Source organism: Balaenoptera musculus, chromosome 13, assembly GCF_009873245.2.
Source record: "Balaenoptera musculus isolate JJ_BM4_2016_0621 chromosome 13, mBalMus1.pri.v3, whole genome shotgun sequence".
Taxonomy (NCBI): Eukaryota; Metazoa; Chordata; class Mammalia; order Artiodactyla; family Balaenopteridae; genus Balaenoptera; species Balaenoptera musculus.
In genome coordinates, this window is record NC_045797.1 from 82487904 (window position 1) to 82508942 (window position 21039).

Below are 21039 nucleotides of genomic sequence, written 5' to 3' on the forward strand. Positions count from 1 at the left end.
ACAAAACAAGAATCACCAATTATGGGAGCGCCCTTGGCCTCTGAGTTCCTGCCTCACTGAGGAAATGGATTTGAAATGGCAAAGAGGAAACAAGGAGGTCAACTTTCATGTCTATTTTAGTTTTCCAGTGAAGTCCCGTTTCCTTTGGACTTCGTATAAACAAAGAGAGGACGGTTGTTAGTTTGGTTATTACAGATAACCCATGTCTTTAAAGTGTATGTCATTTATCTAAATGGGGAATCTAATAAATGACTCAACTTCTCCAAAATATAACTTCTCGCCTAATAATAAGAATAAACGCAGGTTTCATTTTATTGAGCAATTACTATGTAACAGGCATACATTTGAAACACTGTTGACTGGCTATGCTGTATCTGTTTCACACAGAAATCCTGTTCCTGAAAATCTATTGCAAAGAAATAAAATTGATTATGTAACAAAGGGGTAGTGTGTGTGTGTGTGTGTGTGTGTGTGTGTGTGTGTGTGTATGTGTTGCAGCCGAAACAAAGTGAATATCAATAAACATGGGAACAGATGAATAAAGTATGTTGCTTCCAAATCATAAAAAATCATGCAGCTATTAAAATGAGACCTTCTCCAGATGTCTAGGATGGATTTCCAGAACATATTGTTGAGTGAGAAAAGTAGGATGCATAAAATTGTGTGTAATACGATCTCTTTTTACAAATGACCAAAAACCTTTTATATGATTATGTGTATTCACTTAAGTGTATATATCAGTATGCTTTTATTATTGTATTATCATAGAGGAAGATATGGAAGGTACTTTCTAGGTTGTCAACATGGTTTGTGCGTGATGGGCCGTTGGCATGGGTTTGACAAGGAGCTGTAACAGGAGCTGTGACAGCAGTAGCGCTGACCAGAGCGGGAGGGAGGAGTCAAAACAGAGGAAAAGGAAAAAAAAGGACTCCAAGAAAGTTCACCTGGGTATATAATGTAATCATATCTATGTATTTGTGTAAAATTATCCAGGTCAGTTACAAGTAATGAAAATATTAGAGGGGCTGCCCTGGTGCTGCAGTGGTTAAGAATCCACTTGCCAATGCAGGGGACACAGTTTCGAGCCCTGGTCCGGGAAGATCCCACATGCCATGGAGCAACTAAGCCCGTGCGCCACAACTACTGAGCCTGTGCTCTAGAGCCCGTGAGCCACAACTACTGAAGCCCGCGCCTAGAGCCTGTGTTCTGCAACAAGAGAAGCCACTGCAATGAGAAGTCCGTGTACTGCAACGAAGAGTAGCCCCCGCTCGCTGCAAATAGAGAAAGCCCGCGCGCGGCAATGAAGACCCAACGTAGCCAATAAATAAATAAATAAATAAATAAATAAATAAATAAAATCTATTAAAAAAAAGAAAATAATAGAAATAATATTGACTTTTTCTCAACAATCTTCTGAAATAGTATTACTTTCCTCATTTTATAAATGAGGAACCTGATGATCTGATTTGCCATAGGCCAAGGCTATCTGATTCCAAAGCCTAAATTCTTTTCCTGAAAATACAATATGATGTATAGTCACTGTGAAGAAAAAATTCAAATATGATACTAAAGTAAAATGAAGATTGTAAGAATCACTAAAACCCAGAGGTACTGCTATTAAAATTTGGGGAAACAGCCCTCCAGACATTTCTCTATGCATATATAACCTTTTAACGTATATTACAAAATATGCTGATGTCACTCTCTGTTGAGGTTATGGCACCACATCCCTGAAGGATGTGACGTTTCCACTGTCACTCATTCTGAAAAGTGGATCATCCTGGGCAGGAAATAAGGCTGGTCTTAGGGTGAGGGAGGAGGAGACAGGCCCAGGACCTGCCCCGGGGTGCTCGAAGGGCTCCCTGTGGTGGGGGTGAGCTGCCTTGACCTGCAGGTGGCCAGCCACCCAAAACGTGCCTGGTGAGTGTGTGGGATGGACCGTGGACTGTGCCCCCCGGACAGCAGTGAAAGGAATTAGGAATGACCCTTTGGACAGGAGGGGGATGGAGGTCAGAGAGGATGCTGTTCCCGGGCGGAGCAGGTAGCTGACCTCAGAGCCACTCTTGACATGACCCCACCAGTCCTCAGTCACGCCTTCTGATAAGTGGGCTTCTGCTTACGTGCATAGAAGGGGCTGATCCACAAGAGCTGCCACAATTGTCCCCTAGTTGCTGCAGGAGGCCTCTTCTGGATGTGACATGGGCTGGAGAGTCCCCCCTTTTCTCCTGAGGAGACACTGAGGTGAAACAGAAGGCCTGTACCGGCCACCATGGAGGCAGCAAGTAGGGTGCAGAAGACGCACACGGGGCTGCAGAGGGACCCTGGCTGCCCAGAAGGCCACTGTTCTGGAAAGACACGGACCCCCATGTTAAATGACTGCAGCAAGACCACCCTGGAGGCAGTGGGCAGAAGCTGGCCTTCCACCGAGGGGAGCAGCTTCAAAGGACACAGCCAAGTTCATGTTCTTTGGGAGGTGGCAGCAAGGACATGCCTGTGAAGACTGATTCACAGACCAGGGACAGGTCTTGAGAGATATTTGGGTCACTTATATGTGGAATCTAAAAAAGCTGAACTCATAGAAACCGGGGCTGGGGGGTGGGGGAATCGGGGAGATGTTGGTCAAAGGATAGAAACTTGGAGTTAGAAGATGAATAAGTTCTGGGGACCCAATGCACAGCATGGTGATTATTGTTACCTATACTGTATTACATACTTGAAAGTTACTAAAAGACTAGATCTTAAACGTTCTTACCACAAAAAAGAAAGGAGAATCATGTGATGTAACTAAGGTGTTAGCTAACTCTAGGGAGGTAATCATATTTCAGTAACAAGTATATCAAATCAACATGTTGTACCTTAAACCTACACAGTGTTATATGTCAACTTTATATCAATTAAAAACATATTTGGGGGACAGAATCTCAAAGATAGAATCTTTCTTCTAATCTGGCTGATCTGGGGGCTCCTGGACATTAAGATTTGAATATTCAGGAAGGGTGACATTTTTGCATACCGAGCTGGTGAAGTGGGAAATGTCAATTACATGGATATAGACATACATATCCAAAATACAAATCTCATCATGTCACTGTCTGCTTAAAATCCACCAATGGCTTCCCTTGAGGCGGAGCCCAAACTCTGCAGCACAGACCCCAGGCCACATCCCTCCTGCGCACTCTACTGCAGGCTCACTGACGTCTCCCAGCTCCTTCCTTGGGTCTCCAGGCATTCACACACGCTTCTGCTTCTTCTTAAACCACTTCCTTCTCCAGCCACCTAGATAGTTTCTCTTCACCCTTAGAGGTTCAGCTTAAAACGTCACCTCCCCTGGGAAGTCCTCCTTCAGCCATCCCTCCTCCCAGATTAGATTCAGTCCTCCTGCTCAGTGTTCCTGTAATCAGTGCACTTATCACACTTTATGGACATGTTCTTCTCAGATAGGGATCCCTAGTGTTTCATATATTATAATTAGCACTTAATATCTGTTGAATGTTTGAATGATGAAGGTAAATAATTTTACACAAAGAGATCATGTTCTGTAATCTCTCTGTCTGCATTCAACAATGCTGTACGTCTGTCCTGAGCATGGCATTCAAGCGTTTGACAATCTAATCCTCGTCAGCTCTATCCTATCTGCTTTCCTCTACAGTGCTTAGCACACAAGAGGTACACAATAAGTGCTATTAAACCGCCCAAGTGCAATGTCCTTGGACCTTTCCACATTCTTTCCTTCCTTTAATGACACGCCTTTCTTCAGCCCCTGCCTGGCTACCTCCTACTTGTCCTCTGACGTCCCACTGAAATCCATCTCCGTGTGAAGCTGTCTCTGTCTCTTCCAGAGTAAGTCAGGCCTTGCCCTGTGGTCCCCTGCACCCTGCTGCTGTCTCCTCGTGGGTCCTAATGTGAACAACACAATATGTTTATCAAACTGGTTCTCCAACTCAACTCGGATCACGGATGGTGCTGGCACTGTGTCCTCTGCCATTTCTTGTCTCCAGCATCTAATACAGCCTCTGCCGCATAATTGACATTCAGCAAGTATTTGTTGAAGGAATGAATGAGCGAATGAATGAATGAAGTTTATAGTGTTGAATTTAGAAAACTACCAGGTTAGACTGCATGAACGATTGGAACCCATCCCAGTTTGCTGCTGCAGACCTACAGACCCTGTCAGTTGCGATCAGAATCAGAGAAATCAACCCAGCATGCTGGAACTGGGTGGAATCCTTTTTTGTATATGATGAAATTGAGGCCCTACATGTAAAGGTCACACAACAAATTGCATAGCAGTGAAGGTGGGCAAGATATCGAGATTGATACCCATGCGTTTCAAGGGTCATTATTCATCAGGATCTGATGTCACCTCTATTTCTGGTGACAGGTAATGCACTTTTTACTTCTTACCAAAATAATGATTATTTCTTAAAATTGTATGGCACTTCATAGCTTACCAAGTCCTGTACAGAAAAAACCTCTGAGTGAGGTATTTGCGGTTAAATAACTTGCCAAGATCATTCAGCATTTCAGCAACAGATCCAGGGCTCGCACTCAAGTTCTCTGGCTCTACGTCCAGTACACTTTCCAGGGTACAGTCTCTGCCGCCAACATCACAATAAATGGTGATTAAATATTGATTCTAGACTCACTCACGGGAAACACTAGCATTTCTAATCAATATCATCACTTACTATTTCTAAGAATTTTCTGAAGGAGACATAGACCAGACTTGTCAAACCTTTACATAAGAGAGCTGATAAAAACCTAAGGTAGGCTACTGGAGGAACCAGAATGTTGCGTGTGTACGTGTGTGCGTGTGTGTGTGTGTGCACTCATGTGTCTCTCAGGTGTGTCAGTGACTCTGCATGTGGAATACTTGGGGTTTTAGGGCACTCAAAATTGTGAATGTGAACACAATAAGCAAATCCCCATTGCATAATGTCTGCATAGAGTATGACCTTAAGTATTTGCCAACAAATTAACGTGCCTATGTTTAAAAATTCTCAAATAGTTCTTCTGCATTTAGCCAGTATTTCCACAGAATGACTTTTAAAAATTTAAATGTGTTTTCCAAATAACTAAGTCTATTCATTCATGCTTTCATTCAGTAAAGAATGAACACCTACTAGCTGCCAGACACATAGTTCATCCATGACACGGCAGTGAGCAAAACAGACAAACCCTTACCCTCGTGGAGTTTACATTCCTTTGGGATAGGAGAGAAGGCTCATAACCAAACACTAAGTTACATATTACATTAAGTGACAAGTGGTATGAAGAAAAGGAGCTTAGGCATGCCAGGGGTGAGTGGGGCTGCAATTTAAATCAAGGTTCAAGACAGTGATATTTAAACATAGCCCCGGGAACAAGAGGAATAAACTGTGAGGATCTCTTGGGGAAAATCTTAACTTTTTGAACAAACACTTATAATTTTACAATGATTTTTCTTTTCCCAAAGAGCTTATATACATTTCACTGTCTTCTAAGAGAGGATACAGCAGGTCATCTAACTTTTTTTTTGATAATTCAGGCACTTCTGTGATGATCAGTTTTGGACTATTGTGTAGTGATGTCCAGAGAGGTTGAGATTACGACATTCAGAGGACTATTTGCCCCTCCACCCAATGGCCCCAAATCTGTTTTCCTTTTGCACAGATTTTATATATGTCACCCACTCAGCTCTCGCATCTCGCAGTGTCTCTACATCACCACCCCCAAACTTTCATCTGCTGTTTCTAAGATGCCACTGGCTTGTTAGGGTTGGTTCCAGACGAAAAAGACTTGAGCAAAAGCCTAACATTTAATGCCAGTGCTTTATGACATATGCTCTGCCTATTCCCACGGGACCTGTTGTGCCCGTTTCATTGCTCTCAATTTCCTTTCTGACTGTCGGAATGCCAAAGAATTAAACCTCCTAATCTGGGAAATATTGCTAATTAAGACCTCATTTTCTTTCCTTTTAGAGCTCAGAACCGTTTTCTTTCTGATTTCAACAGATTATTTTTATATGAGGGAAGCTGATGCCTAAATTCCACCGATGTAGCCAAGACAGACTCAGATGGAGACATGTCTGTGGAAAAGATTCCCAGGAAATGATCTAAAAGGAGGGGACCCAGAATCATGGAGAACAGGGGCTATTTTAATTTTTTTTAACCAGTATGCCTCTTGCACACAACCGGCAATACTGGTTACAAAATTTAATACTGGCACAGAGGGGTACCAATAAATGACAGCTCTTATGCATGGCTATCAAGAAGAGTACTTCAAGTGAAATTCATGAAAAGTCCTGTGAGTAATGAGTAATAAATTACACATAGTAATGAGTAATAAATTCTTAGTATGGAATTCGGGGAGGGTGTTCAGAAGAGACATTTGAATAAAGCTTTGAAAGATGAAAGGTTTTCATAGGTAAACAAAGAGGAGGGGTTTTCTAGACTGAGGGAACGGCATGAACAAAGGCCAGTGGGGGGTGGAGGGGGTGGAGAACTCATAGTTTATGGACAAAAAAAATGAGAGAATAATTAGTCTAATGGAACTTTTCAAGGGCTTTTGAACTGAAACCTAGGCTCCTTCAGGTAATTCCTGCTTAAGATCCTGCTTTTTTCTCCTTTTCTTTCTCCAAGTTTATATTTTTACAACATTCACACTCAAAAAAATGATCAACTATCAATTAATAACTCACTTGCACTGGACTTTAGGGCGGACAGAGGAGCTGTGGGAAGTGAGGCTGAGAGTTACCAGGGACCAGACTGGGTTCGATGGGCCTGAACAGGTCTCTCTCCTTGGGGACTTGGAGCCCTGGGACCCTGCAAGGGAGAGCGAGACACAGCAGGCTGCGTTCTCCAAACTCAGGTGACGTGGCCTGGGGTTCTGAGGAACATCTTACAGGATGGGTGCCTCTTGGGGATACGCTGCTGCAGCTCAGTAAGAGGCTGTTGCCAACGTTTTTGTTTTTGTTTTTAAATAAATTTATTTATTTATTTATTTATGGCTGCGTTGGGTCTTCGTTGCTGTGCGTGGGCTTTCTGTAGTTGCGGCGAGCAGGGGCTGCTCTTCCCTTGCGGTGCGTGAGCTTCTCATTGCGGTGGCTTCTCTTGTTGCAGAGCACGGGCTCCAGGCACGTGGGTTTCCGTAGTTGTGGCTCGTGGGCTCACTAGTTGTGGCTCGCGGGCTCCAGAGCGCAGGCTCAGTAGTTGTGGCTCACGGGCTTAGTTGCTCTGCAGCATGTGGGATCTTCCTGGACCAGGGCTCGATCCCGTGTCTCCTGCGTTGGCAGGCTGACTCTTAACCACTGTGCCAGCAGGGAAGACCTTGCCAACGTTTTTGAGCTGGGACTAACATCAGCCACGGAGGAACATTTTGCAATGACCACCCTGTGAGCCACATGGTGTGGGCAGTGGTCAGGGGGCCACCCTGGGGAGCATTCACTAGAGGTGACGAGTCCTGTCCCCAGCAGTGGCAGTGAGGCTGATGTCTAGATGACCCCTTCACAGAGGCCCAGCCTGACTGCAGGCTGGCGCTGACTCCTCTTGATCTCTGGCCAAAGCCACAGAGGGTACAGAGCTGGGCAGCTGCCTCAGTTCCGCAGCTCTGAGGGGCCACACAGGGGTCAGAGGTCAGGCAAGCAGAAACCAAAGTGGTGCAAGTTCCGTTGTGCCCTCCCAGGAATGCTGTTCTCAGCAGAGGGGAAAGAGAGCTGGGAGCTCAGGCCCCGCCCGGGCAGGAGAGGCTTTTAGAGCCCACCATTGGGTCTACTTGACATATGGGGAGACTGAGGCCCGAGAATGAAGGGCCATGCCTAAACTCCCAGGGCTAGCCACGTTGTCAAATAACCCCATGTATCTTACAGTAGTTTGGGATTATTATTCTTATTGTTAATTTTCATAATTTTTTCCAAGTGCTTTGACTTGGTGTCTAGGGTCCTTCAAGGTAATATTCTTGCTCAAGAGCCAATAAACTTTTTGTCTGGATTGATACTTTTGCAGTAATTTAAAAAAATCACTTTCTTTTGATTATCTTGCCTTTGACTTTCCTGCAAACTAACAGATTTTAAAATGCAAGTAGGATGACGACAGGAACAAGCCTTTTGCCAAGATTTGAACAGTGCCAGAAATATCCCTTAGCACATGGTTTCCTCACCCAATAACATTCTCCTCAAAGAAAGGAATCACAAAAGGGAGAAGGCAGCTGCCATCAGGAGATGAAGACAGGGACCCCGATGGCAGTTCAGAGGGTTGAGTGGAGGAAACTAGAATCCTACTTCTCCACTGGCTTCCGGGGCCTTGAGGAAGTCAGACTCCTTCCTTTTGCAGTGTCAGTTCCTCAGCCTGATGTTCAAGGCCCCCTAAGATCCCACGAGAGACTTCTGTTCCAGCCGGATGTTTATTCTTGGCCACCAGAACTGACTGACCTCTCTCCCCTTCATCCCCTCCAGTCTCTGCTCACTGGAATGTCCTTCTACTGTTCTAGTTCTTACTATATTGTTCAGATCTCTGCCTCTGCCCTGAGTGCTTCCCTAATTTCTCCAATTCAAATTGTTGTATGTTTCTCTGGAATGCTTAGTCCTGATAGGATGTCCAAGCTGGATGGCCCCTTAGAGGTTATTAACTCAACTCTTTTGTTTTATAGAAGAGGAGATAGAGGCACAGCATGGGAAAATAATTTGCCTGCGATCACACAATTAACAAATGGAAAAACCGGCTCAGTTTTTCTGATTCTTGACCCATGATCATTGTATGATATCAAGAGAGTTAATGTTATCTATTACATTCATTCGCCATTTAATAAGAATTATAATAAATATTTTCATACCTAATACATTAACATCTTGTCATTAATTCTCGTACGTATTCATCTGTTCATTCAGCCAGCCAGCCATCCACCCACCCATCCATCCATCCATTCATTTATTCAAGCAGTCAACATTTATTGAGGGCCCATGTTCAAGCATGGTGCTAGATACTAAGTATTATTATTATTTTCATTTCAAAAGGGAAGAACCTAACACTCTAAGAAGTTCCATGTCATGTTCTAATTTGCTGAATGAGTTGGGTCTCAACAGGAAACAGAATTGTTTCAGGTGGTTTCCAGGAAGGAACTCTTTCCAGAGTTGTAGACAGGATTAAAGGAAGGCAAAGCATATTGAGGCTTCCAGGCATCAGCAACAATGAGAAGCTAGGGCCACAAGGGCAGGGGGAGGACCCACTGTTCCTGGATCCCAGTGAGAAGGGAATGCAGTGAGTGGTGGGGCTGCAGGTGTCAGGTACAGGGCTGCTACTAGAGGACGAGGCAGTGAGGAGGGGAAGAAACCCTGTTCTCCTTCCCAATGTCATTCCAGGGATGCCCTTTGGCTGAGCCCAGCCAGAAGACAGACAACAGGGGAGCCCAGGGGAGGTGGTCCATAGAGGCCAGTCCCTGGGGCATAGAGGAGGGTGAACAAGCAGAGGTATCCAGCTTAATATCTAGCTGGAAAGTGGGTGAGCTGGAATGTCACCTCTGTCTTCAGACTCCAAATCCTGTGCTTTCTTCTGTACCATGGGCTTGCTTGCATTTATGGCCTTATGTTCATTCATTCAGTCAACCCTTTGTTCAGGTAATAAGCTGAGTGCATACTCCTTGACAAGCCTTATATGTATGTCTCATTTCCCTCCCCAAATCATGAGGTCAATGACTTTGCCTTACTTATCTCCAAGTTCCCCTTCATATGTATGGTACGCACTCCACCCATGTGGTTGATGAATAAAGAGCTCCACTAAGTACCACTATGAATTGTGCTAAAGGATGCTGCCCCAGACTAAGCCTTACGCCTGCTCTCATTCTTTGAGGCAGGGGGAGGGGGTGTTGGTGCACCCATCCCTAAGTCACTTTCATGTTGTCTTGGAATGAGAATGTGGATTATACTTGAGGGCAGATGCTTCTGGCACTCTGGGAATTCACACCACTTCTGACAACACAAAGTTACGACACCCATGTCTTGCTTCCAGAGCATCTCTACTCTGCTGAGCTCTTCCCAGCTCTCAGCTCTGGCTGTGAAATCTCAGCGCCCCTTCTTTGAGGGTTGTGGTAAAGCAGATGAAAGTAGAGCTTGCCCTCTCCTTCAGACTTGTGGCTCACACCTCTTGGTTGAGGTGACCAGGTGATATATGTCAAGGTTTGAACGGCTTTCCCTTATAGGTCCTGCTGGGCTACAGCGAGCAATGAATGTGTGTAAACAGCCCAGCCCTGTTTAAACACTGTCAGTGAGAATGTCAACAAGAGAAGGAAAGATTTGAAGACTGTGGTCATTGGCATTCAGCTTCTGGTGGTTGCCACAATATATTTCTTTTTTTTTTTTTTCTGGAAAAGTGCAAAAGAATCACAAAGGACGATTCTGTTACTTGCTTCTTCTTTTTTTGCAAATTTATCTATTTTTTATGTACCTTAAGATAAATTCACAGCATTTAGATGCAATAGTCAATCTTGGTTACTTCCTTGGGGATGCCTAGTGAAATCTGGAGGTCATTTTTGATTCCTCCCTTTCTCTCCTCTTCCACGCCCAGAGTGAAAGCTGGGAATATCACAGGATATAAGAGGATAGACTTAGGATGCGAGCCAGGATCATATTTGTAGAGCATCCTCGCATATATTATTTTAACACTGGAATCAACTCTGTGGAGTAGCTTTTACAGATGGGGAAGCGGAGTTCAGCAAGGCTGAGTTACTTGCCCAAGGTCACATAACCCATAGATGGTGGCCCCAAACCCAGGACTCATGTGTCCATCATCTGCTTCTCCCATTGGGTTCTGCTGCTTCCGATAAGGGAGAAAATTAGGCCCCCCTCCAGCGGTGATCAGAACAAGCATCTACCTGATGAGGAGCTTTTAGATTCACCTGCTTCCAAGAGTTACTACCAAAAGTATTTAGAAAAATGGCCACAAAGAACCCTGCAAACAACAAGCGTGTGGATAGGTAGAAGAAAACTCTTGAAACCTCAGTGGACTAAATTTCAAGGTTCTGTAAAAACAGGGGCTTCCTCTCTACCCATTGTGGGCCTGTGACTTTTCTGGTGTCACTCTTAACAAACCACACTGCAGGTGGCATAACTACGGGCTTGTAATGAAATGCCTTTATTTGTTAAATAAAAAGAGACTTCTACTTGACCTCAGCCTGGGGCACCCTCTTCTCCTCGGCCCAGTTTTTCCCAGCTCTTATTCATCCTTTTAGATTTCATCAGAATTATTACTTTCTTTCTTTCTTTTTGGCTGCACCTCGCAGCTTGCAGGATCTCAGTTCCCTGACCAGGGATTGAACCCGGGCCTCCGCAGTGAAGGTGCCGAATCCTAACCACTGGACCACCAGGGAACTCCCGGAGAATTATTACTTTCCCACGAAGCTTCTCTGACCCCATCTGGACTAGGTCCCCCTCTTATAATTCTTTTCACATCTTACAATTTTCCTTTGTATGTAGCGCTTACCAAATTTGCAATTACCTATTCATTTGTATGGCTATTTGTGTCATATCTGTCCCCCCTGTTATATTATAAGCCTAATAAGGGCCCACAGGGATTATGTCTCTGCTGTTTACTACTGTGTGACAGGCACGTAGATATCTTCATTGAATGAATAAATCAATTGATGAAAGAAACAATGCCTGGTATCCTGTCAGTTCTGACAGGTGGGAAGGAATCAGCCTTTCTGGACTGCCCATTCAGGATGCTGAATGCGGTGGGAGCCTTATTTGTTCCTCACAGGAGAGAAACTGAAGCTCAGAGAGGTAAGTTAATTTGCCTGAGGTCACACAGCTAGTAAGGGACAGAGCTTGGCCTGGAATGAGGTTTCTGCAACTCTACTGTAAGTTCCTGCCACTCACTGCCTGTCTGAAGATATGGCCTTGACCAGCTTGCACCTCTGGCCACACAGCTCTGACTCGGGTGGGCTCACCTCCTCTGTGTTCACTTCATGAAGGGCCCAACTTCATTTAGAGACCAAGGCAGCAAATGGAATATTACAAGGGCAAGTTAGCCATCAAAGTGCCATTCTAAAGGCCAGGAAGTTTAAAGTGGTTCCTTATTTCACAATAAGGTGGGCTTTTAGGAAAACTAAGTGTTACCCTTGTATTCTAATGACCGAACACTTTACAGTTTTCTTCTCTGCATGCTTTGTAAGTTTTTAATTACTCGTGATCATAAACCACTTAATTACAAACGGTGGCCTGTGGATTATGGCACATCTCCCAAATTGGCCTCTTTCCACTTTGCTTTCTCATACTGCTGCTGAGTCCCAAGTCCCTCCCTCATCATGCCCATAATTGAAAAGTCCCCTAATGCCCATCATGGAGGTCACAGATCCAGAGGATGGTGGCTTCTGCCAGTATCTTCAATTTCAGCAAGTCCTGGAGGACAGCAGTGGCTTATGTGACATCACACAGCATGTTAGGACAGACTCTAGGTCTTCCCTGATCTGGCTTCAACTTACCTCCTCTGCTCTCTTTCTAACCACTCATGCCTCTACTCTCTAGTCATTGCTTACTTTTTCATTTACTTACCTCGTACTTTATTCCCTAGTTGTGGAGCGTGGGCTCAGTAGTTGTGGCCCACGGGCTTTGTTGCTCTGTGGCATATGGGATCTTCCCGGACCCAGGATCAAACACGTGTCCCCTGCACTGGCAGGCAGATTCTTAACCACTGCGCCACCAGGGAAGTCCCTGGAACAAAGTTTTTGTCCAACCTGTGCTCAGGACACATCAGAGAGAGCGTTCAAAAGGAATCAGTCAACCTGGGACAGAGTCACAGAGCAGCCAAAATCCTTCTAAGAAAAGCAAGCCCAGGGAGATCCTCTTTCTATGGGTCATTTGGGATGCGATGATTTTGGTATTATCAGGAAACTGCCATTTCCTCATAGCTTAATGCAATTTCGGTCCTCTGTGTGCCCTAAAAGCTGGGTTTAAAATCTTTCCCAATCCAGATACAAAACCCAGGAGCTGTAGAGGAAAATATTGGTAGATTTGACTTCATAAAAGGTAAAAATTTTGTGTGACAAAAGATACCAAAACCAAAACTGAATGACAGACTGGAAGAAAATAATTGCAAGCCGTAACACATATTTTAACATTCTAACAGAAGGAATATCTGTAATGCATAAAACCTCCTATAAATCAGTAAGAAAAAGACAAATCCAAAGGACAAAACATATAAGCAGGTAATTTCAGAAGAAATGGAAACACAAAATGCTCATCTTCAGTAGTAATTAAGGGAATACAAATTAAAACAGGATCCCATTTTGTTTGCCCATAAAATTGGCAAAAATTAAAAAGATTTATAATATTTAATATTGGCAAAGGTAAAGGGAAATTGGCAGTTTCTTCCATTGATAGTGAGAATGTAAACTGGTGTAGTCTTTTTAAAGGACGTTTTGGCAGTATTTGTCACTATTTAAAGTATGCCTACCCTTTATTACAACAATTTCACTTTTAGGAATCTATACTACTTAAATATGTCCACATGAAGGCAAAAATAGAAGGATGTCCACTGCAATAATGTTTGTGATAGTGAGAAAGCACTAATAATATCTAACATTTACTGGGGGCTAGCATTCTTCTAAGTGCTTTGTAACAAACATGATGAGGAAACTGAGACACACACAGCTAGTGTGTGGTAGTGGCAGGATTTTAGCCCAAGCAACGTTTCTAGAGCCTGTTCTTAACCACTATGCCCTCTAATAGAGGATAAATGAAAGTACGATACATCCACACTATGGAACATAGCACAGCAGTTAAAAAGAAAGAGGTCGATCTCTGTGTACAGACATGGAGATGTCTCTAAGACATATGATTAAAGGGAAAAAATCTGTTGCAAAACACTGTGATATGGTGTAACACTATATATGTGGGAAAAAGATACACATATGGGTGTATACAAATACATATGTATGAGAATGGATAAAGGCCTTGAATGATAAGAGAATGTGTGTGTGGGGAGATTTGGGAGAGTGATTTTTCAAGCTATGTTTATATATTTCTGGTTTGTGTGAACTTTTACAAGAATGTATTTGTGCTCTCTTTAGGTAAAACAAGAATTGTCGTACTGACCAAAAGAAATAAAGGTTTAACTCATATCAAGAGATTAGTCTTCTTTTCTTCCATGTAGACAATGGTGTAGGTCTTGAATAAAAATCTCCACTGTGGCTTTTTCTAGCCTATGTAAATGGCCATATGCAGAAGGTGTCCATTATCTGTGTCTTGTTGATCATTACCTTTTTCTTTTTAAGTAAGGTTTTCATGTCCAGTATGTGGGATCATGGCTTTCTCTTAGTCCACCAAGCTCCATAAAAATATATGGCCAGACAGTTGTTGAAAAATTAATTTGAAAACTGCACATGGTGTTCCTTTTGCTTTGCATATTATATTGTCATCAGGTAAAAGGATTGGTAATCATGGATTATCTCATTACTTTACTTCAGTGCAGAAGCAGGTGTAGTGTCTAGCTCACTCTGTCCTCTTGGTGTGGTCTGTGGAGGTATGAATGAGTCACTCAACATACACACTTAAAGGACTGACCTTTGACCAGAAGTCAGTGTTACTATCTGAGAGGAAAAAGCTGTATTGGATCCTCCAGGACCCCTTCCTGCCTAGTCCAAGTGAGGGTGGCTTTAACACAAAACGAATGATGAGACTCCTGGAAAACTCACTGAATTAAAATGTTACTTTTATAAGGTTAGGCCTTTGGAACTAGGTTGCCCTTTTATGGGCTTCTCTCTGACATGCTGGTGAGAAAGGTTCTTAAGATTTTTACTACTTAATGGATATCAGTGTAGATTTTTGGAGTGGCCCATCTATCTTATGACAGTTTTTCAGTTTTTGACATTGAAATGTTCTCTTAAGCATCTTCAAGGAAAAAAAAAAATCCCATTCACTTAAAAACAACTGTATTCACCTCTTGTTCTTACAGCTACTCATTTTACATAGTTTCGAGTAGTGTGTACAAACTAATTTTTGTCCTCGTTGTTTTATTCAACCTTATTTCCAATACATCTTTTCATGTACTTGCCAAAGTTTGACGTGCTTGACTTGAATCCTGCATACCTGCCAGGATTCCTTCTGTTAATGTGACAGAACTTGTTTGGATTATTCCCCAATTGTTGGACAATTGGGTCCATTCCCAGGTTTTGGTCATTACGAACATTCTGAATAGCCCTGCTATAAACATCTTTATGCAAGTTCTCCCCCCACCCCCCTTTGGATCATTTCCTTAGAAATGTACTTCCTTAAATGGGTTTACTGGGTCAAAGGGGCTCAATGAACAGTTTTACAGCTCTTGGCACATACTTTTCAGATTGCGCCCTGGGTGGATCTGACCAATGGCAAGGGCCGCGAGAGGCAGGAATGTGGACGGGCGGCCCCTATGACCGCCCCTCTTCCGCCCCCCCCAAAAGGCAAAGACCTCGAGAAGGTCTGCGGAGGGAAAGCATTTTTCTATCGCCCTCTTGTTCTCTTCAGGGTTGGTGTTGAAGCCCAGCTGGGAAGGCGACTGTTAGGGATGCGCAGAAAGGCTTCCGGGAGTCCAGGACTCCTGCCCTGGGGACAGAAGCAGCTCTTCCAGGCTCTCTTGCCCCAGGACTTGGATTCCAACCGCCCGTCCTCTTCGAGTTTCCGATTCCCAAGGCACACCCTCCCGGCCTTTCCACTAAAATCTTCGTGGCCCAGACAGGCCCCTTGCAAGCGCAGAGCTCTGCAGGCGAAGGCAGCGAGTGGCGGTCGCTATTATTTTGGCGCGGGTGATGCAAGGCCCGCATAGCTGCGCGCTGAGTCAGCTGGGGCCGGGCGGAGGCGGGGGGCGCGGACCGACCCATCCCCCTACTACAAGCCGCCCGCCGCCCCCCACCCCCCAGCCCCGCGCCGGGTGCGGCCGGGCCGGGCTGGGCCGGGTCGGGGCGGTGGGGGTGGGCCTCCGAGTCCGCGGGGTCGTCCGCCCGGGCAGAGTCAGGCGGGAGCGGAGCCGCGGGCCGACCGGAGCCCCCGGCGTGCCCTCCCCTCCCCCAGCTGGAGCTCACGGGTCAAGTGAGGCGGTGACCGCGCGCCCAGCCATTTACCCTCTGAGAACTCAAAAAGGGGGAGGAGGAAGCGGAGAAGAAAAGAGACTCAAAAAGGAGAAATGCGAAGCCAAACAGACAGGAGGAAACGATAAAAAACGAGGAAAGGGGCGAGAGGAGGCGGAGGCCGGCGGGCGGGGGAGTTGGCGCGCGCGCGCGGGGGCGGGTCGGGGCGCGCGCCGCGCGGGGCGGGGCGAGCGGGGGCGCGCCGGCAGCCGCGGGCCGAGGGGCTTGTGGGTAGCGGCTGCGCGCGGCCGTAGACAGGCGCCGCGCGGGAGTGTATGAGGGGCGCGGGCTTGTGGGACTGAGGCTGCCGACGGCGGTCATGGGAGCGGGCTGGGGGCGGCCGTAGTTGTCGGAGCCTGGGCTTCAGCTTCCCCGAGCCCCAGAGGGCGGGACAGTCCCGGCCCGGCGGTGGCGGCGCCACTTCCCCGCTCCCGCCCTCGGAGTCCTGAGGGAGCTCGCGGCGGAGGAACGGACCGGGCGGCGCGAATCTGACTGAGGGGCGGGGACGCCGTCTGTTCCTCGCCGTTCTCGGCCGGGCCTGGCCGGCCTCTCCGACACCCCCAGGTCCCGGGGCGCTGAGACCCGAAACCGGAGCTCGAGGCGGGCGGTGGGCCCGGGCGGAGCCCCGGCCGGAGCCGGCGGTTCGAGGGCGGCGCTAGGCCCCGAGGCGGCCGGGCCGGAGCGCGGGGAGCGGGGTGCGGGCCCGGCGGCGGCGGCGGCGGCATGAGCCGGCCCCCGCCGACGGGAAAGATGCCCGGAGCCCCCGAGGCGGTGTCGGGGGACGGCGCGGGCGTGAGCCGCCAGAGGAAGCTGGAGGCGCTCATCCGAGACCCTCGGTCGCCCATCAACGTGGAGAGCTTGCTGGTAGGTGGCCGGGGCCCGGGAGCCCTCTCTGCTGACCGCTCACACCGCCGATTCCCCCGACTGCCCACCCCTCCGTGCCCACCCGTCCGGGGGGGAGGTCTCGCCCCACCCCGCCCAGCTTCCGGCAGCCGGGGCCCGGGTCGGAGACCAAACATTTCTGCGACTAAGTTCCGGGAGTAGAGACCCACCTTTGATTCTTCCCTTCTGTCTCCTGGAGCCGGTGTCATCCCCGGCTGGCCCTTTCTTGGAGCTCTGGGAGGAAGCACCCCTCTTCTTCCCGCCTGCCCTGGGGGTTTGGGGAGGTAGGGTGGAAGGTACGCTGTCCTTCAGGCACCAGGCTAGCCCGTTTGCAGAGCGTCATGCTGCGTGGGGACGTGAGTCCGAGGAAGCGAGAAACCTGGGGCTGTCCCTATGGGCAGTACCCACCTGGGGTACAGGACAAAGAGTTCAGTCTGAAATCGTGAAACACACAGCTAAGGTTTTCCTGTTTTCAGTTGTGTTTGAACGTTACTAGTTGCAATTTAGTGCATTTTAATTTATGTAAATTTAATTTCCGAGATTATTGCACCAGAGCTAAAGAATCCATCTGAATTGTAGAATGGAATCAATCTCTCCTTTTCATTGTATCTCTTTCCTGAGATGGCCTTTGAAATCCAAATTGATAGCCACGTAACGTCTGCTAGTTGGCTTTGTTTAAGAAAGGGACATGATTTACAGATCAGAAACGCACTGTAGAATGCTTGTTTATTTCTTGTTTTTGTTAGGATAGACTATTGTATTTCATAGACTCTTTGATTAGTATGCAGTAGAGATGCATTTATGGGAAAAGGGGGTGTGGGTTTTTACCCTGGAGAGGAGAAGAAAGTGAAAAAGATGCGCTGGATGTTAAGTTAACCCTGGACGGCTAGAATTCAGGTAGATGACCCTTGGATCCTTCAGATATTCCCTTCCAGAACTCCCTTCCAGAACTTGTTCAGCTCTACTCCCTGACAGGAGAAATCTATTGACTGTATGATGAGAAAAACTGTCTCCTCCCTTTCCAGTGACTGACTGACTTTCCTTCAGAAGCCGTTGGTTATCCTTTGAGGTTTCTGGAATCATTTGCAGAGTGACTCAGTACCGTTTGGCTGAAGTGCAGGAACTGACTGAAGAGTGTCTTTCTGTACAATGCACAGAATGTAGTGATGTACTGTACTCTGTAAGACGCGTTTGACATTTCCTCTTCCCGGTTTTCATATTAGTGGGTTGTTCATCTGTTTTCATGGGAGCATGGCACTATGAATAGTGTTTAGAAGTCTTCAATTGGGGATAGGATTGGTTGCATGAAGGGCATAGCTTTTCCAAGGCCAAAGCAGAGACTCTGGGCTTCACTCCCAGCATTTTCGCTTTGGTATTTTGCTAGCAAAACTTTGACCTAAGGCCAGAAAGTTCAGTTAAAAATAGTACAGCAAATCTCAAGTATTCATCAAGTTCATATTCAACCTCAGATAGAAATTTTTTACACTTCACTTTCATCTCTTGGGTCTTTACTGATGTTCATCATAATTATTAGGGTTATTATGAGCTTGAGCCTAAGTTATTTATACATGGTAATGAGCATACATGCTTTTTTATTAAAGTGTTTTCTAAATTATTAAAATGAAGGCTGTTTTTAAAAAAGGAAGCATTACACATGCTCAGTAAACAATCTGGTCCATTCATTTATTGAGTGCCTAATACTGCCAAGACACTTTACACCTTTATTAAGGTAACACTACTGGTATGACATCAGATGCTGCTGACTGGACGGATTTTGTTTTTGCTCTTTTTAGCTGATTAACTGTTATGGTTCTGAGTTGCAGTAAATCTTATCAGGCCAAAAATTGTCCTTTACTCTTTGAGGTTGCTGGTGTTTTCTATTGCAAAATGACGAACTGAAGATTTTTTCTAAACCATGTTATAGTAAGTTAGCTTTAAAATCATGTGTATTTCACTGTATCAAGTAGTAGAACGAATTAATTTTTAGAATTGTGGTAACATGTACATAACATAAAATTTACTGTTTTAACCATTTTTAAGTGTATAGTTCAGTGGCATTGATTACATTCACATTATTGTGCAATATCACCGCTAGCCATCTCCAGGACTTTTTCATCTTTCCAGACAGAAATTCCAAGAATTAATTTTTAAAAGAGTGTTATAAAAACATATTTCCTGAAATAATGGTGCGGATCACTTTAAAAATTTGAAACCTTACCCTTTAGCCTTCATGTCACAATTGATCATTGATTTACTGCGAATGGCATTTCTTTTGGTTTTATTATAGAAAATATTTTTCCTTTAACAGAGAAAATTTAAAGTAATATAATCTGATAAAAACACAGTCATTAATCTTAGTTACTTATTCAGGAGCTTAGAAAGTACCATTTAAAATTGTATACTGCCTAAGATGACAAAAGTAAGAAGATGAAGTATACCAGAAATTACTGTATAATAGTTACTATATGGGTACTGTAGGCTAGGCCTAGAAGGTAAAACTATTTGTTGGAAAAAATATTATATAACATGTAAAGTGCTTAGCTCAATGCTTGGTACATAGTAGTGCTCGTTAAATTTAGCTACTTCTGTGTGCATTTAGCATATTTTTAGGTAAGTGCTTTATATTTCCTTTGAAAAGGAAAAGGTTTTATTGGCAACTATTTCTTGCTATAAAATTCTGAATGAGTAGCATTATCTTTTGAATTTGCCATCAGAAAAGTGCTAGCGATCATGAGGCATACCTAGAACTGGATTCCAAGACTGTCCGTATAGAGACTAAATTGTCTTTTTTTCTCTGCATCAGCTCGTTTTATGGAGGCTTTATATGGGTCCTTAAGATTAATCTGAAGAGAATATATCCCTTTGTGGTTGCAGATTGTGAGTTGCTTGGTATTATTTAAAAATAGAGTTTTGAGAGAGATTTGCTTCTGTAATACTTTTTTTTTTTTTTGGAGGGAAGGATTGTCAGTAGTGTGCTTTTGCAGTGTTTGAAACTTTCGGGTAAATACCCATGCTTTGTTGTCAAGACTAAGCTTCTGATACTGCTTACCCAAATGTTATGGTAAAAAGAATTGTCCTTTAGTGTTATGATGGAGAGATGTCTTTCTAAAGGTCTGTGCTTTTGTGTTTTGATTTATTTTTTTAGGAGAGTAAATGATTGTTATAACTTGTGGGATTCAGGCTTGGGTAAACTGTTCCGTAAGGCTGGTGTTGATGGGGAAAGGTGATTAAAAATTTACTTATGATTTTCAGCCACTTAGAATACAAAACACTTTGATTTTATTATACCTGTAAACTATGTGAAAATATTTCTTATCACAGTGCTAAGATTTTCAGCTTGGTGATGGTTATTTGCTTATTTAAAATAAAATTGTATGTGCATTTTTCCCCGACTATATAACAAGTGTGAATATGATAAAGATACAAAAGTGAAATAGAATAAAAATTGAATAAAGAAGGTTTTATATGTGTTGTTCTTTTGTGAAATAAACATTGGGCATTTATAGCATAAATGGGATTATATTACTTTGAAACTTGCATTTTGATGGTCAGGAAATCTTTAAAGAAAATGAATTAGCTAGAGAAGTTGAAAAAAGTAATGTATAGAATTTACTAGTTAGGTGAAGTTGAACCCCTTTGAAAGTACAGGTCCACAGTCCCTCCCCCACAGTTCTGATATATAAAGAGCTCTGAAAACCTAGTTTTTGGTAAAACTTATTTGATGTAACATCTGACCTGATCTGATGTTACAGTATTTTAGGCGATTCATCTCTCTTGGTGTAAATAGTAATAGCTTTCCCTGGAGAAATATTAGTGTTTGATTTCAGGGTGCTACCTCAGACTCCCCAGAGGGTTTTCGGGAATATACTGTATATAGTATATGTACTTTATTACTATTCGAAAATCCAAAAAATTCTGAATTTGGAAACATCTTGCCCCACGGTAAGGCCAACATAGACTAAGTAAGGAAATATTGACTTATATACACCTTAAATAGTTGTAAAGAAATAGTGCATAATTATCTTGAAGCCTAAGTTGTTGTTGTTGTTGTTGTTTTGGTTGAGTCCTGATCAGATAGCTCTCTTTTCC

General features: G+C 44.5%; 1 protein-coding gene across 1 annotated transcript in view; it reads left to right on the forward strand.

Moving 5' to 3' along the window:
- Nucleotides 1-16309: 16309 nt before the first annotated feature.
- Nucleotides 16310-21039, forward strand: part of ROCK2 (Rho associated coiled-coil containing protein kinase 2) — a 142516-nt gene continuing 137786 nt past the window's right edge. Inside the window, 1 exon segment of the mRNA XM_036872594.1 lies at nucleotides 16310-16932. Within this exon segment, the coding sequence (XP_036728489.1) occupies nucleotides 16792-16932 (141 nt within the window). The 5' untranslated portion in view covers nucleotides 16310-16791.